Genomic DNA, 14789 nt, shown 5'->3' on the forward strand with positions numbered 1-14789 from the left:
ACTTCTTTTCCTGGATATTGTCAAAACCTTACACTTATCTGTGTTCAAATCCATCATCCATTTTTTCGCCCAGTCACCAATTTTGTTTAGGTCCTCTTGAAGATTTTGTGTATGATGTTGATTGTCGATGGTCATGTAAGAAATTGCATCATCGGCAAAAAGGCGAACCTTTGACGCGAGACCATCAGGCAAGTCATTGATGTAAAGTAGAAAGAGGCAAGGCCCAAGAACCGACCCCTGAGGCACTCCAGATCCTACCGCTACTGAAGACAGTTGTCACTGATAACAAGTTTTATGAAACGGGACCTAGGAGAGAGTTTTCAGGCATTACTCCAAATTGTGCGATGGCGCGCGCCGTACTCTCGCACAACACGTGTGTCTTGTGTGGGACCATCAAAGAGATAAATCTCTTTGGGGACCATACACTTTTCAGCAGTGCCAGTAAGGAACGTGTGTACACGTCAGAACCTCTTTGGTACACGTCCACGTACCGCATCGGACCTCTCATGCATATGCACGCGGTACAGTGGCGCCTATATTATGGCTGGCCCGTAGAAGTCAAATTATGAGCACCTTGATGGCTTCGAATATTGTCCACAAGATCAGAGCGAAGGAAAGAAAAACGCGGAACTTGATCCGCACCAACCATAAAATTATTAGGGCCATCATTTGTCAGGTAATTATGCTCTTGTAATGTGTCTAACAACACTAAACATCCGTGGTAATTGTGCAGGGTTATTGCCCTATCATGACTGTCTGGCTTTGCGTTGTCGGGTACCGGTACGCCTTCTGCTCTGCTAATGCGAGATAATCAGCTCCGCTGAGTCCCACGCATTCTCTTTCGTGTACGAAAGGTTGGACTTGGAGTGAATTTCGACGTTTTTTTGTGTTTTTTTTTCTATCTAGTAAATTAAATATTAGATCTACTAGTCTAGGCTAGTAGTAGTAACACTAACAGTGTATCATAAAGGCAGAGCCTAACCCCACTCAGGTCATGCAGATGTACAGAATCAGAACTTACACTTAAACTTTACAATTGTCAGAGACTCCACCCCAAGGCAAGGCCAGGCAAGGCCCGCAAGGGTCAAGCACCTTCTGACTGTAATCGGGAAGAATCTCCCGCCTGAAACCCCTAAACGGCCTAGCAAAGTGGGAGACTCCAACTTGATGTGCACGAAACGTACATCACGAGCACAAAGTCCCCTGCGGTCTATTAATAGTAGGGTTCTAAATGCTCTCTCGTGCTATTTAAGGCTTATTTTTCAACATGTGCATTGTAGAATGAAATTCAGTAAGAAATCATTTCAAGCGGGAGAACGGAAGATTCTGCAAAAATGGGCTTTCGGCGGGAAGTCTCCCGTCGAAAGCGGGAGAGTTAGAGTCTCTGAATTGTCAGTGATTGTACTAGCCCAACTAGCCCCGGAGACTGTGTGGCGGCTGTCGCAGTTCTTATAGCCCAACCAGACCAGACGCTGTGCGAACAGCCGCGACTGGGGCTGGTTTGGGCTGTGTATCTAACACTAACAGTCACACTACTTATTGTACGTGGTACTGTACCTAGGTCATTCCTTTTGCATTAAAAGATTAATTTGTAGCTGTGCCTGCCAGTGCTGCATGGTTCCATCTTCATAGTTCCAGTTCCTTTTAAATAAGGTTGACCTTGCTGTCTGCCATGGTTACTATGGGAAACCCCGTGTGCACTCCTTGTAACGTTACACAGGTATAATCCGTGTACGGCATTCAGGCTGTGTTTCGCAATTATGGTATGGCTCCGTAGATTTCTATGGGTATCCCGTCTAAACTAAAGTTAAATAGTGTAAAGTTTAAAGGGACTGTACTGACTACAGTACTGGTTGAGGTGGGGATTCAGGTTTATAAATTATAGATAATGTTCCTAAGTGAGATAATGAGAAACCTCTTATGAAATATGAAAGAGCATGTAATTTTAAGAAGGATTCAGCATTTATTTGATTACAATTGGTTTTCAAATGGCTGAGATATAAAAAAAAGTGAAAATAATAAAAGGCGACAGGCCACACCTTTTATTAGGATCTCTTTGTTTCACCTTGTTTTTGGATATCTCGGCCATTTCAAAACCGATTTTCATCAAATAAACTTTTGATACCGGTACCCCTTAGAATTGCATGTTCTCTGACATCTCATACTAGATCTAGAGTGGTTTCTAAATATCTCACAAAATGTTAAGAGCTAAATCCTCACTTCAACCAGAACTGTACACACCCTTTAAGTTTAAGTTCTTCATTGAATGATAGTTGAGTGAACAACCGATAGAATTTAGAAAACTCCACAGAAAAGTACTGTGTGACGCTGACACTAAGTATCTGCTGTGACTGATACTGTTGAGTTTTTCGGTGTAGAAATAGGGGTCTAGATAGCGTTTTTCATATAAGAAAATTTATCCGTAGATATGTAATATACACATGAAAAGTGTTGAAATCAGCCGATTTTTTTCGTTTTCTTGTAAAAATCTTGCATTTTAATAAGTTTTCGCGTTTACGATTTTCCCATTGTCTCTAAATCTAGTCTAGACCCATCCGTAGTGGCATAATCCAGAACTGAAAGGAAATAGCACTGTGTTCATATCATTGGAGGGGTTGGACAACTCGACCGCGGGATAGGTTTATGATTGGAGGGCCCAGCTTTATTTGTTACAGATTATTACAGAATGAAACACATTTTTGTCACATTAATGTAATGGCATAGATTAGTCAAGTGATGTAGACCCTCTATGAAAAAAGGTTTTATAGAATTCTTAACCTTGAAGGAATCTTTAGTCTTTACACCTCCCGAGTATACGCGGACAGGTGTTTATGGGAAATGTGTGTTGTAGCAAAATTAGTCCGTCCTCAACGGGTTAAAGCATTTTCTTGTTTTTTCTGATGCTGCAGAGCAATCCAATATTTCACCTCTGAAAATCGGGTCATCCCACAAGACCAACAACCACGAGTCATACGACCCACAAGTTCGACATTGAATAGAGGTCCAGGAGTAATACAGCTCACGCACGAGTCATGAAATATTAATACATTGAAGCTTATTGAGGTATACAACAGACAATACAGTTATTTTATAATACATACATTACATGTAGACTACACATGGATGTATATCTTGTGCATAATATGCATGTTGTGATTCTTCAAAACTGTAGGATGATGTCGACTTCAAGAAGGTGTGGGAAACAAAGGCCAGTGGCAAGATTTCCTATGATAGGTAAGTTTAAGTGCTTGTGAAAATGGGAGGAGCTACAACATGATCAACACGATAAGTGCACCATAGTAAAACGTTTGGTTAGAATTAAAAAAAGCATCCATGATGACTGCTAACAATATCAAAATCGGAACCTTAAATTCTAATGTAGTAATAATAGCAGTTATTAAACTTAATGTACAGAAAAATCTGTCTATCCAGAGGAGTTTTTAAAAAAAAATCATTTTTTGACTCTTTCGGCCCTCCTCACTAGACAGAAAAATCTGTCTGTTCAGAGGAGTTTTAATCATTTGTTGACTTTTACGGCCCTCCTCTGCAGATTCTGTAAAGCCGGATGTAGTCTCTGCAGAACATACCCCCGACGACAAGATGCAGCCTGATCTTTTGGTCGATAAACTTCAAAGAGCTGCGCATTGAAAAAAATCCATGTTATGCTCAGCTGTCAATTCAAGCTTTGACATGCCATTTTAAGTCACTGTAAAGCAAGATATTTTTGCGGCATAAAATGTTTTACAAATTGGAGCCAACGGCCTTTTTCATGGCATGAAATATTCGTGAATCGCCACTGGCATTCAATGCATACAGTGTAGACAAGAACTTTTACATGTATTTTAATTTTGCGAATCTTTGCTCTCGCGAAATTAAAATGCATGTGAACATTTCTGGTTTGATAGTAATTGATTTCTACACCTCACTTTACCCTTCTCCCGTGTAAACCCCAAACCTACCTACATGGACTGTCTCTGTAAGGATGCCAACATCAAATGTTTTTTGGGGTCATAACCTGTTGCCTGCAGAGACCTGTCTTGTGTAATATGCATCAGCAGAGCTGCCAAGTCTCCCTGATTCTGCAGGAGTCTCCCTGAAAATGTCAAAATCTGTTCATGTCTGAATAAGAGAATATTAAAGGACAAGTTCACCTTCATAAACATAAGGATTGAGAAAATGCAACAATATTAGTAGAACACATCAGTGAAAGTTTGAGGAAAATTGGACAATCGATGCAAAAGTTATGAATTTTTAAAATTTTTGTGTTGGAACCGCTGGATGAGGAGACTACTACAGCTTGTGAGTCATATGCGTACAACAGTATAAAGAAAATGTAAAAGAAAATTCAACATATTTTCACTTTTTTCGCATAATAAAAGAGCACTTGACTTGCCTCTTTCTAAAGGCAGGGGGAATAATATTACCCATAACATTTGTCGGTAACGAGGCAGGGGAATGTGTACTTTTTTCAAAAGATGGAATTTTGTGAAATTCTCTTTATATTTTCCTTATATTGTTGTACGCATGTGACATCTAAGTTATTCATACACTGCAGTAGTCTTCTCATCCAGCGGGTACTGCACAAAAACTTCAAAAATTCATAACTTTTGAACGGATTGTCTGATTTTCCTCAAACTTCCAATGATGTGTTCTACTAATATTGCTACATTCTCTCAATCCTTATGTTTATGAAGGTGAACTTGTCCTTTAATATCTCCCTGATTTGGAAATTACTTTCGCCCATTGAAATGCATGTAACGCAAAGATATCTCGCCGATTGCTGTGTGGAATCTCCCTGATTTGGATTCATGTGGGAATGTTGGCAGACCTGTATCAGTGGGGAAGTTTGGAATCTGACAAGGAAGGGGTTGAAAAAGTGTGTAATTATGCATTCTGATCCAGCTTACAAACAATGTCACTCTTAAAGGTGCATAGTCTTGGTAGTGTAGCGGGCGCTGTTGATGATACTGCCGATCACCGTTAGCATTGATACGAAGATTACCGAAGTTGAGCTGTCATCAAGAGTAACGTGCGTAGGTGTTGCTAAGTAACGTTGCCTTCGTTGTTTTCTCTGCGCATCGCGCAGTCTGTAGTAATGCCAGGGTGCGTGCATACATTTGTATGTGCTTGTTATTATGACATCACAAAAGAAGTTTGCTAAAGCTGCCATCCCCCTCAGCGGAATCATGAGCCGAACTGTGATCCGACCACTAACTACAGTGAATCAGACTTTTTCGGACTCGGGGAAGTGGGCCAAAGCGTAAGCGCCAAAGAGGAGTCAATAGCATAGGTCTCTATAGGAAATTTGCGCTGTGTGCCCGCGTACGCATTTGACTAAAACACCGGGACCATGCACCTTTAAGGCTTTGTGTCTGCTCGGAGGGTGTTCAAAGAACAAGACCTCCTTCAGCACTCACACATCGATACTCTTCATGGAAAGTGGAACAAAAGCTGAAATTATTGACCAAGAATTCCATGTATTTTACTGTATTCTACCATAATTATTGTTAGCAAAAAAAAAGCTGCTGAAAACTGCTTATCCAATAAAGGCGAGGCAATGGAGTAAAATGAAGTCCCCCCCCCCCCCCCCCCGTTTTTGATATGTGCTTTATTTTATTTCTTTTATCAATATCTTTATCATTACTGTTATTTTAATTATCTTTATTATCATTACTGTGTGTTTATAAATACTTTAATAATTATGTTTGATTACTTTCATTTTGTTGCCTCCTCCTGGTACACCTTTCAGGGCTTACTGTTTGCTCAGCCAGCCCCCCCCCCCCTTCCCCTTGCTGTTGTTTTTCACTCTTTCCCTTTCTTTATCCCTCTGGTGTTCCTTATCTTGTTTGATGTTGCCTCCCTATTCATCCTTTTCCTTCAGTGGTTGCCCCCTTGATCCTCATGATCATTACTGACACTCCTCCACCTTTTGTCTGTCCACCCTCCTGCTCTAATCCCCCTCCCTTTACCTGCTGGGCTCCTTGCCCATGACCTCCCACCCTTTCCTTTGTTTTCTTTGTTGTGTGTACCCACCCCATCCCTAACTGTTCTTGTTGTATGAAGTCCTTATTATGTGATTGCTTTCCCTGCTTGTTTGTCATTTTGCCTGTGATGAAGATTCTGCTAGGATCGAAAACTCAGGCCCCTTTTGACTCCATAATAATTGTTACAAGTGAAACAAATGAAACAGTGAAATAGAAAGGTGAATAAGAGGGTATTAACCCGTTGAAAACGGTTTGATTTTGCTTCAACACACATTTCACATCTAGATGCTTGCCCGAGTATACTCGGGACTCATCCTCAACGGGTTAATACTGATGACCAGTGCAATGTACACTTGTCTTTTGTCTGTCTTATGAATGATTTGTGCAGTCTATCTAGTAGTCTTTCTTATATGTTTGCTTTAAGTGATGGCACTAGGTGAGGGCTTCAAAACTTCTACACAGAATTTTTTTTTTTTTCTCTATCCTTAAACAGCCACAGGATTTATTTGGACAACTACAAAGAATGCATGGCAGGGTAAGTTGTTTGATGTAGAGACAAATCTTGAAGGATGCGCAATGCTTTTGTTTTATTCTTCAGTAAATGGCTTTGTATTATTATTATCATTGATATTAGTATTGTTCACTATATTATTGTTATGTACCAGGTAAGTTGTTTGTGTAACTGTTTATTTCCATCTCTCTTGGATGTAAAAGAATAGTTTGAAGAAGATGGTGTTCACAGTCTGAAGATGGTGTTTTACATTGTAATTTTATTTTCATCTGCTGTGAATTTGAGAATGCCACCAAGAGTATTGAAAGGTGGGAGAATGAAAAAAGCACTTCTTTTTATGACCCAAAGAATGAAAGAAAGCCAGGGGCCAGGGAAGTACCCACTGCATTCAGCTTCTTCTTTCAAGCCTTAGTGATAAGTAAATTGATATGAAACATGTCACATACTCTCTAATTCACTGTGGTTATTGTCCCCGCTGAACGAGTTCGAGCAGGGGACTATCAAACGGGCTCCGTACGTGTGTGTGTCCGTGTGTCCGTCCGTGTGTCCGTCCGTCCGTGTGTCCGTGTGTCCGTGCGTGCGTCCGTGTGTGATCAAAATCTTCAATTTGCTACTTCTCTGTCATTTATGAGCCAATTTTGATTCTGTTTGCTTTATATGATAGCACTACATGGGAGCTTTGAAACTTCTACACAAAATTTCAGTCGTGACCTTTGACCTTGACCTTTGACCTATATTGTACATTTTTACAGCTACTCCTTCGCCATTTCTGCGATTCCGTTTCTGGCAAGGTGAGGGCTTCAAAACTTCTACACAGAATTTTGACCTTTGATGACCTGACCTTGATGACCTATATGTACATTTTGCTATGCTACTCCTTCGCCGATTTCGATTCCGTTTGCTTTATGTGATGGCACTAGGTGAGGGCTTCAAAACTTCTACACAGAATTTTGAATTGACTTCTTTGAACCTTGATTTTTGGTACATTTTGCTACGAAATGCTACTCCTTCGCCTGATTTCGATCCGTTTGCTTTATATGATGGCACTAGTCTTCTTCTACACTGACTTTGAACCTTTGACCTGACCCAAAGAATCCGGCCGCCCGAAAGATTGAAGATGCCCTCTATATTGTCTGCCAGTATCATATGGTGAGCCACATAACAGAATGCACACTTGATTTTTTACCTATTACAGCTGTAATGTCCAACATACAGCTGTAGCAGCACTGTTACAAACCAGAATCTTAACCGATCCCGTATTCGTCCAAATCCTCAGTGTAAATAGGATCCTCAGTGTAAATAGGAGAGACAAATGTGGTTATTACCTACACAGTTGGGGTCACCACAAGGAGCACTGTTTTGTTTTTTGTTTATTTGCTTGTGTTTGTTTATTTGTTTGGGTGTTTGTTCCAGTTTGTTTTTAATTGCAATTATACCTACTGTAGGAATAGTCTAGGTCTTATATCCTCTGTGGACGCACATGTCCAAATTAAAATGGAAAATTTCTATTAAACCCGCAAAATAATTAATATCCTGTTTCTGTCATTTCTGAATGAAATCAACCTGTTTCTGTCATTTCTAAATGAAATCAACCTGTTTCGCTTCATTTGTAAATAATCCTCTGTGGACGCACATGTCCAAAGTAGAATGGACAATTTCTATACAACGTAAATCACACAAAAGATTTAATATCCTGTTTCTGTCATTTCTAAATGAAATCAACCTGTTTCTGTCATTTCTAAATGAAATCAACCTGTTTCGCTTCATTTGTAAATAATTCTCTGTGGATGCACATGTCCAAAGTAGAATGGAAAATTTCTATAAAACATACAAAAGATTTAAAATCCTGTTTCTGTTATTTCTAAATGAAATGGAACTGTTTCACTTCATTTGTTAATATTCCTCTGTGGATGCACATGTCCAAAGTAGAATGGAAAATTTCTATGAAACACACAAAAGATTTAATATCCTGTTCCTGTCATTTCTAAATGTGACCCTGCATCACAAAACCAACAAAAAGTCGCCAGACATGGAAGATTTTTAAAGAGCAGTCTCTAATCTTCAAAATGATGTATAACTCAATTCAAATGGACTCCCCTAGCCTATCTAAATATTGGAAATAAAGCACACACTCTGGGAAAGTGTGAACTTTAGAAAAAAGGCTCTGAAGTACAAAGTCTATTCAAGCGTGTAATCCAAGCCAGCTGTGCAATGAAATGGACAAAAACAGGATATAAACCATCCGAGCAACAAGAATGAAGGGATTATCAGATTGAGCTGAAACTGAGCATGTGCTATTAACACATTCTGTCAATGATTAATGCCAACTTTCAAAGCAGTAGCACTGTCTTTTCAAAAGTTATTAGACTTGAAAGTGAAGAGTGTGTGAAGAATTTCAAGAAATGAAAAGGTGACTCTTAGACATGCCTGATCATTCTATTCTCCCCCAAAAAAGGTTGTAGGTCAATTCCATGGAAAGGTTGCATTTTATGAAAATCAAACTATTGAGTATAGATGATTAATGAAGCTTAATTAGATGATCTGGTATTGTTTACTCAAAGCAGCCTTTCACAACGGATATTTTGATACCTCATTTGTGAACATCAGTGAACGTGGAGTGGAGTTATGTCCGAAAAACCTTCATTTTTCATGAAAATTGCCAATTTTTGCAGAATTTATGTATCATTTCTGATACACTATTATGACCATAATACAGCTTGTGTAATTCTCAGATGGCTTATTTTCTGAATGTTCTTTGGTCATAGATTGGTTTTATAATGTTCTAGAACTTGTTCCGGCATCAGTAAATATTATTCTCTCAATCTCAAAATGTGGTAGTTGATAGCGTCCCATAAGTCACGTTTTTGTGTCCCATCAGTCACACTGGTTTTCCCTATCCTGCTACTGTACCAATGAGTAGATATTCTACAACTTGGCTCAGGGTAAGCAACAACCCTTTGCTACATTCAGGAAAGAAAATATCTTTCCACAGATTCCGTGTGTACATGTAAGAATATTTCAGAACTTACTTTCCCATGTGAAAAACGGTGGTCCTCAAATGTCCCATACGTCACGACAGCAATTTTTCGTTGCTGTACGTAATGCAGTGATACTTTTCAAACTAAGTATGGTGTTTTTATAAACCGTGATATGATGGATCTAACCATGAACAGAGAAAAATGCATTTGATGCAACTATTTTCTCAAAATACTGGTTTGAAATTGCCGAAAATTGTCACTTTGTCCCATAAGTCACAATGGAATTGACCTGTAGTAAAAATGCTGAAAACACACTTTCCCATTCATGTTCTGATCCCAAATTATAGAACAATGTAGAAGAAGAGTAGCTCTTTCAGAAAATATGAAAAAGTCAAGATTGACTCAGTTGACCCATTTCACCCTTTTTCATTCCTCACATAAAATCAAGGGGTGCGACTTTTTGTTCGTTTTGTGATGCACGGTCACAAATGAAATCAACCTGTTTCGCTTCATTCCTCAAATGAGTATGGTGTGTGTATGTGTGTGTGTGTGTGGGGGGGGGGGGGGGGACTACTAAAATTATGCTCTTTCCTGCTCAAAAATTTCATGTGTTTTTGAAAAACTTTGTTGGGTAACAAATTACATGTATGCTAGTAGTCCCAAAGTTTTGCATTATTGCCAGAGAGATATGGTAATTTCTATATGTGACCCGCTACAACAAAAAGGTCCTAAAGTCGCGCACGGTCGAAGCCGCGAAAATCGTGTTTGAAGTCAGAGCATTAAAATTGGTCAAAACTTACGATTTTCTGATTTTGATATAGCATTGGAGTCTAACATGTCTTCTATCATCTGTCGAAATTTTGAAGCAAAATGATTAAAGGAAAGACCAAAAAATAGCGTTTTTCGGAGCCATGTTTTTTGGCGTTTCAACGAAGCAGAAACTGGTTCGAAAATTTGGATTGAGCGCCACAGATAGGTTCCGCCCCTAACAACAACCAGAGTGATCTCATTGGTCAGTTTGCTGCTTGCTGCTAACCGAAGCGTGAAGCTCGCACACTGCCCAGTCGACTGGTGCGTGCGGGCGGGGTGCGCTATGCTCAGCCGCTTCTCACATCCTGGTCACTGATTGGTTGGTGAGGAGACCGCCGACGCTGATGTGCTTGAATGAACTCTTCGGGGGTTGCTAGGGCTTACCTTCTATTGTCCAGAGGTGAAAACTGACTTGCTTGTCCCTTGATCGCGATTGCGTCGAAAGGAAGACTTTTACGGCGCTTTTCTCGAAACAGTGATTTTCCAGACGTCTCGACATGCTCTCTTTTAAACATCGATATCTCCGCAGCCGATTATTTTTATAAAATGTGTTATATATCAATTTAAAGCAGAAAGATTAGGGGATTATATCATGCAATTTTCAAATAGTCGACCTCGCCCGACTTTAGTATCATTTTGTTGTAGCGGGTCACATATATTTCTCCTTGTTTTTATCCTTTCTTTTCAAAGTATGAAAACTGAAGGAGGTCCTTGTTATCATTTTCCATTATGCATTCTGGTAGTAAGGTTTTGTATTTTACCCCCTAAAATTTTTGCAATAAAAGGAAGAAATCTCAGAAGACACACGTCCCCATCTCATCACCCTCACCAAGGACAATTGGGTTGTCAGATCTGACCTCAACACCGGGGCCATATTGCAGCGAATCTACCTCCACCCGCAGCTGAACTACAAGTAAGAACAATCAGTTTGTGTTACCTCAAGAATGAAATGCCATGCTTTGAGGGTCAAGTACAAACAGATCAAGAAAGGTGATAGCGGACAGAATAGGAATTATGATAGTGGTTCACAAATTTGAAGAAAAAAATCTTTTTTTTTTAATAGATTGTAGTTGTATAGTATGTCCTACCAAATGCCAAGAATGTCTTGACATAATAAACTCGGTGCTTCTATGAAGGTTGTTGCTATGTTTTTTTGAATACCTGAACTGGTACTGGTACTGGTACCTGTACTGGTTGACTTTTGTGTAGTTATTAATGTCTCTTGTTCTGCAATGTTATATGATCTGTGTTTTGTGATTTGAGTTGTAAAATGTACAATGTATGAGTAATTATGGTATCATATACTGTAAATGTCAATATTTTCGCGTGATTTGATTTTTCGCCCTGAGCATCTCAAAAACATATTCGTGGGTTCTTAAATTCGCACTGCACAATTTTCAATTCATTTAAAATGTGCAGAGAAAATTGTGAAGATATTTTTGTCGGCTGCCATGGTATGTAGTACTTCTTTTATCAAGGAGGTATTGGTTTTATAAACCATTAATGAAATAAAAGATAGAATAATATAGTTTCTTTGGTGGGTTTGTGGAAACAAAGTTGGACAAATTACATCAATGGAAAGCATTTGGTATGCAGAATCTCATAACACAAAGTTCAGGAAACTAGACTTCTGCGTCTTTGGGATAGGTGATGATGGCTTTAGTATATGTTGGGTGTGAGAATTATGCATCATGAATATTTTTATGCCTCCACTAAGAGTGTCGCCACTCGCCAGAGGCAGTATGTTCGGGGGTTGTCCAGCCGTCCATCCATCCGTCCTACCTTCCATCCATCTTTCCATCCTTGATCAAGTTTGTGGACAGCGCAATACTTAAAAACTGATTGAGCTCCAATGCATAATGTCACTCTTATCTCCAAATCTTGGAAATGGCTCAAGGTATCATAAAACTTATAAACATGCATATACTGCCCAACAAAGAGTCTTTTGGGAATTTTGAGCTCATGGGGTCAAAGGTGAAGGATGAAAGGTCAAGTTTAAATACTAAAATTCTAGTATAAAATGCCGTAATTACACTTTTTCTCCATGCAACATACCTTGGAGACATCTCAATGCAATGCAATACAGCGTAGGCCTACCAGTTGCCATTGATAGCAACATTTCTAGCTTCTTTTTCAAATTTTCAGCTACCTCTCCTGGAATGATGAAGGCGCATCCTTTGTAGTGACGACTGTCAAATCCACCACTACGCCGTCCATGCGGGAGGTATAGCCTATTCCACTGTATAGCATTTATGTTTTTGTCTTCTTTGTGAACTATCATTTCCTGGCCATCAGTTCTAAGAAAGTCTAATTGGAAGGAGATTTGGTGTAAAGGATGAAAGTGTGAATGATGAAATGTTTCTTTTGTTCAAAAATGGTCGGGTTTCTACTCCCATCTTCACATGTCTGAAAAGAAAATATCTAGAAATCTCACATTTTTATTTTGGATGAAAGTACACACCCCTATGAATTGTTTTGGGTAATATCATTCCCCCCTCCTTCATTGGGAGGCAAGTCAAGTGCTCATTCATTATGCTACGAAAATGGAAGTATGTTGAATTCTCTTTGTACCTTATGTTTGTTAACCTGTTTCTTCTTCTGTAGGAGCCTGTATGCCAAGTCCCCATAGCATCAACTCATATTTATGCAAGAATTATTGCATTCCTGACCTAACTTCTTTTTTATTTGTATTGGACTGAGTAAAAAAATACTTTTATAGAAAGATTAGAGTTTTTGCTATCAATATTACTTCTTTTTAGTCTCAGAAATGCATGTATTTTTTGTGTAATTAACAGGTGTACCTCTTTTGATGTAGATGTGTGGTTGGTGTGCTGCAAAATTTGTATGAAGAAATACATAGCAATCAGGATTGCAAGCTCCCTACATTTTAACTTTTGCTGACTCCATCCAGGTGCCCTTGTAGTTTATCTAAGAGAAATATTTCTGAACCCAGCACACACTTTATTCATCTCATGTCCACGTGATATTTTGCATTGTTTGATGGCACATCACACAGATGGTTGTGGACAGGGAATAAATGTGCTGCTTGACTGCTTTGGCACAAGCAGAATACCAAGCTGTCCGTTATAGTGTATGTTGACGGGCAAAAAGAACATTGTATGGGGGCATTGAGGGTTCTCAGATGATTGTGAAAGGAATATGTTAAAGGAAACCAAAACCTTAATAGTGAAATGTGGATTGAGTGAAAGCAGCAACATTAGTAGAACGCATCAGTGAAAGTTTGAGGAAAATCGGACTATCGATGCAAAAGTTATGAATTTTCAAAGTTTTGGTGTTGGAACATGCTGGATGAGGAGACTACTTGAGTTTATGGCATCATGTGTGGACAACAATGTATAAAGAGAATATGTGACCCTGCACCTCAAAACAAACAAAAGGTCGCCAGACATGAATTTTTAGTTAAGACCATATTCTGAAAGAACATACTTTAAGCTTTAAAATGGTGTATAACTCAAATCAAATGGACTCTCCTAACCTATCTAAATATTGGAAAGAAAGCACAAAGTCAGGAAAAGTGTCAACTGAGAAAAGAGGCTCTGAAGTACAGTGTCTATTCAAGCGCTTAATCTTTACCAAACCGTGCTGGCTGTGCGATGAATGGGACAAAAAACAGGAAGTAAACAACCAGAGTAACAACAATGAAGGGATTATTAAATTAAACTGAAATTAAGCATGCCTCATTAACACATTCTGTCCATAATTAATGCCAACTTTCAACGCAGTAGCACTATCCTTTCAAAAGTTATTAGAGTTGAAAGTGAAGGGTGTGGACAAGGTTTTTCAGAAATGAGAAAGGGATTCTAAAGACACACCTAATCACACTATTCTACCAAAAATGTTTGAGATAAACTGCTAAAAAAACACACTTTCCTGCCCGTTTTATGATACCAAATTTTAGCATAATGTAAAAGAAGACCCGCTCTTTCAGAAAATATGAAAAAGTCATGTTCGGCTAGGTTGACCCATTTTACTTATTTTCAGTCCTCACGCAAAATCAGTGTGTGCGACTTTATGTTCGTTTTGAGGTGCACGGTCACATATAAAGAAAATTAAACATGCTTTCACTTTTCTCGCCTAATGAAAGAGCACTTGACTAACCATTTTCAGAAAGCAGGGGGATTAATTACAATCCTTTAATAGCATACATGTATGTCAGTATCAAGTTGATGGAATGACGAATGTGTAATTTTCATGAAAAATGAATTTTTGTGGAATACCCTTTATATTTTTATGCCTCCGCCACAAAGTGGTGCCGGAGGCATTATGTTTTCGGGTTGTCCGTCCGTCCGTCCGTCCGTCTTTCCGTCCGTCCGTAATGAATTTTGTGGACAAGGTAACTATCAAAAGCTGTTGAGGTATCCTAATGAAACTTGGCATGTATGTGTATTAGGGGGTGAAGTTGTGCCTATCAACTTTTGGGTGCACATGCTCAAGGTCAAAGGTCAAAAGGTCAAGGTCAAATACATAAAATTTCACTATTTCCAC

General features: G+C 39.1%; 1 protein-coding gene across 1 annotated transcript in view; it reads left to right on the plus strand.

Annotated features, from left to right (window-relative positions):
- The first annotated feature begins 544 nt into the window (after nt 1-544).
- Nucleotides 545-14789, plus strand: part of LOC139738827 (DDB1- and CUL4-associated factor 17-like) — a 30551-nt gene continuing 16306 nt past the window's right edge. Inside the window, exons 1-6 of the mRNA XM_071649462.1 lie at nt 545-676; nt 3173-3234; nt 6478-6514; nt 7588-7644; nt 11069-11196; nt 12429-12507. Coding sequence (XP_071505563.1) covers nt 566-676; nt 3173-3234; nt 6478-6514; nt 7588-7644; nt 11069-11196; nt 12429-12507 — 474 coding nt within the window. The 5' untranslated portion in view covers nt 545-565. The remainder of the gene's footprint in view (nt 677-3172; nt 3235-6477; nt 6515-7587; nt 7645-11068; nt 11197-12428; nt 12508-14789) is intronic.

Source organism: Diadema antillarum, unplaced genomic scaffold (genome assembly GCF_040938485.1).
Source record: "Diadema antillarum isolate AM-2024a unplaced genomic scaffold, OU_Dant_1.0 seq00000769_RagTag, whole genome shotgun sequence".
Lineage (NCBI taxonomy): Eukaryota > Metazoa > Echinodermata > Echinoidea > Diadematoida > Diadematidae > Diadema > Diadema antillarum.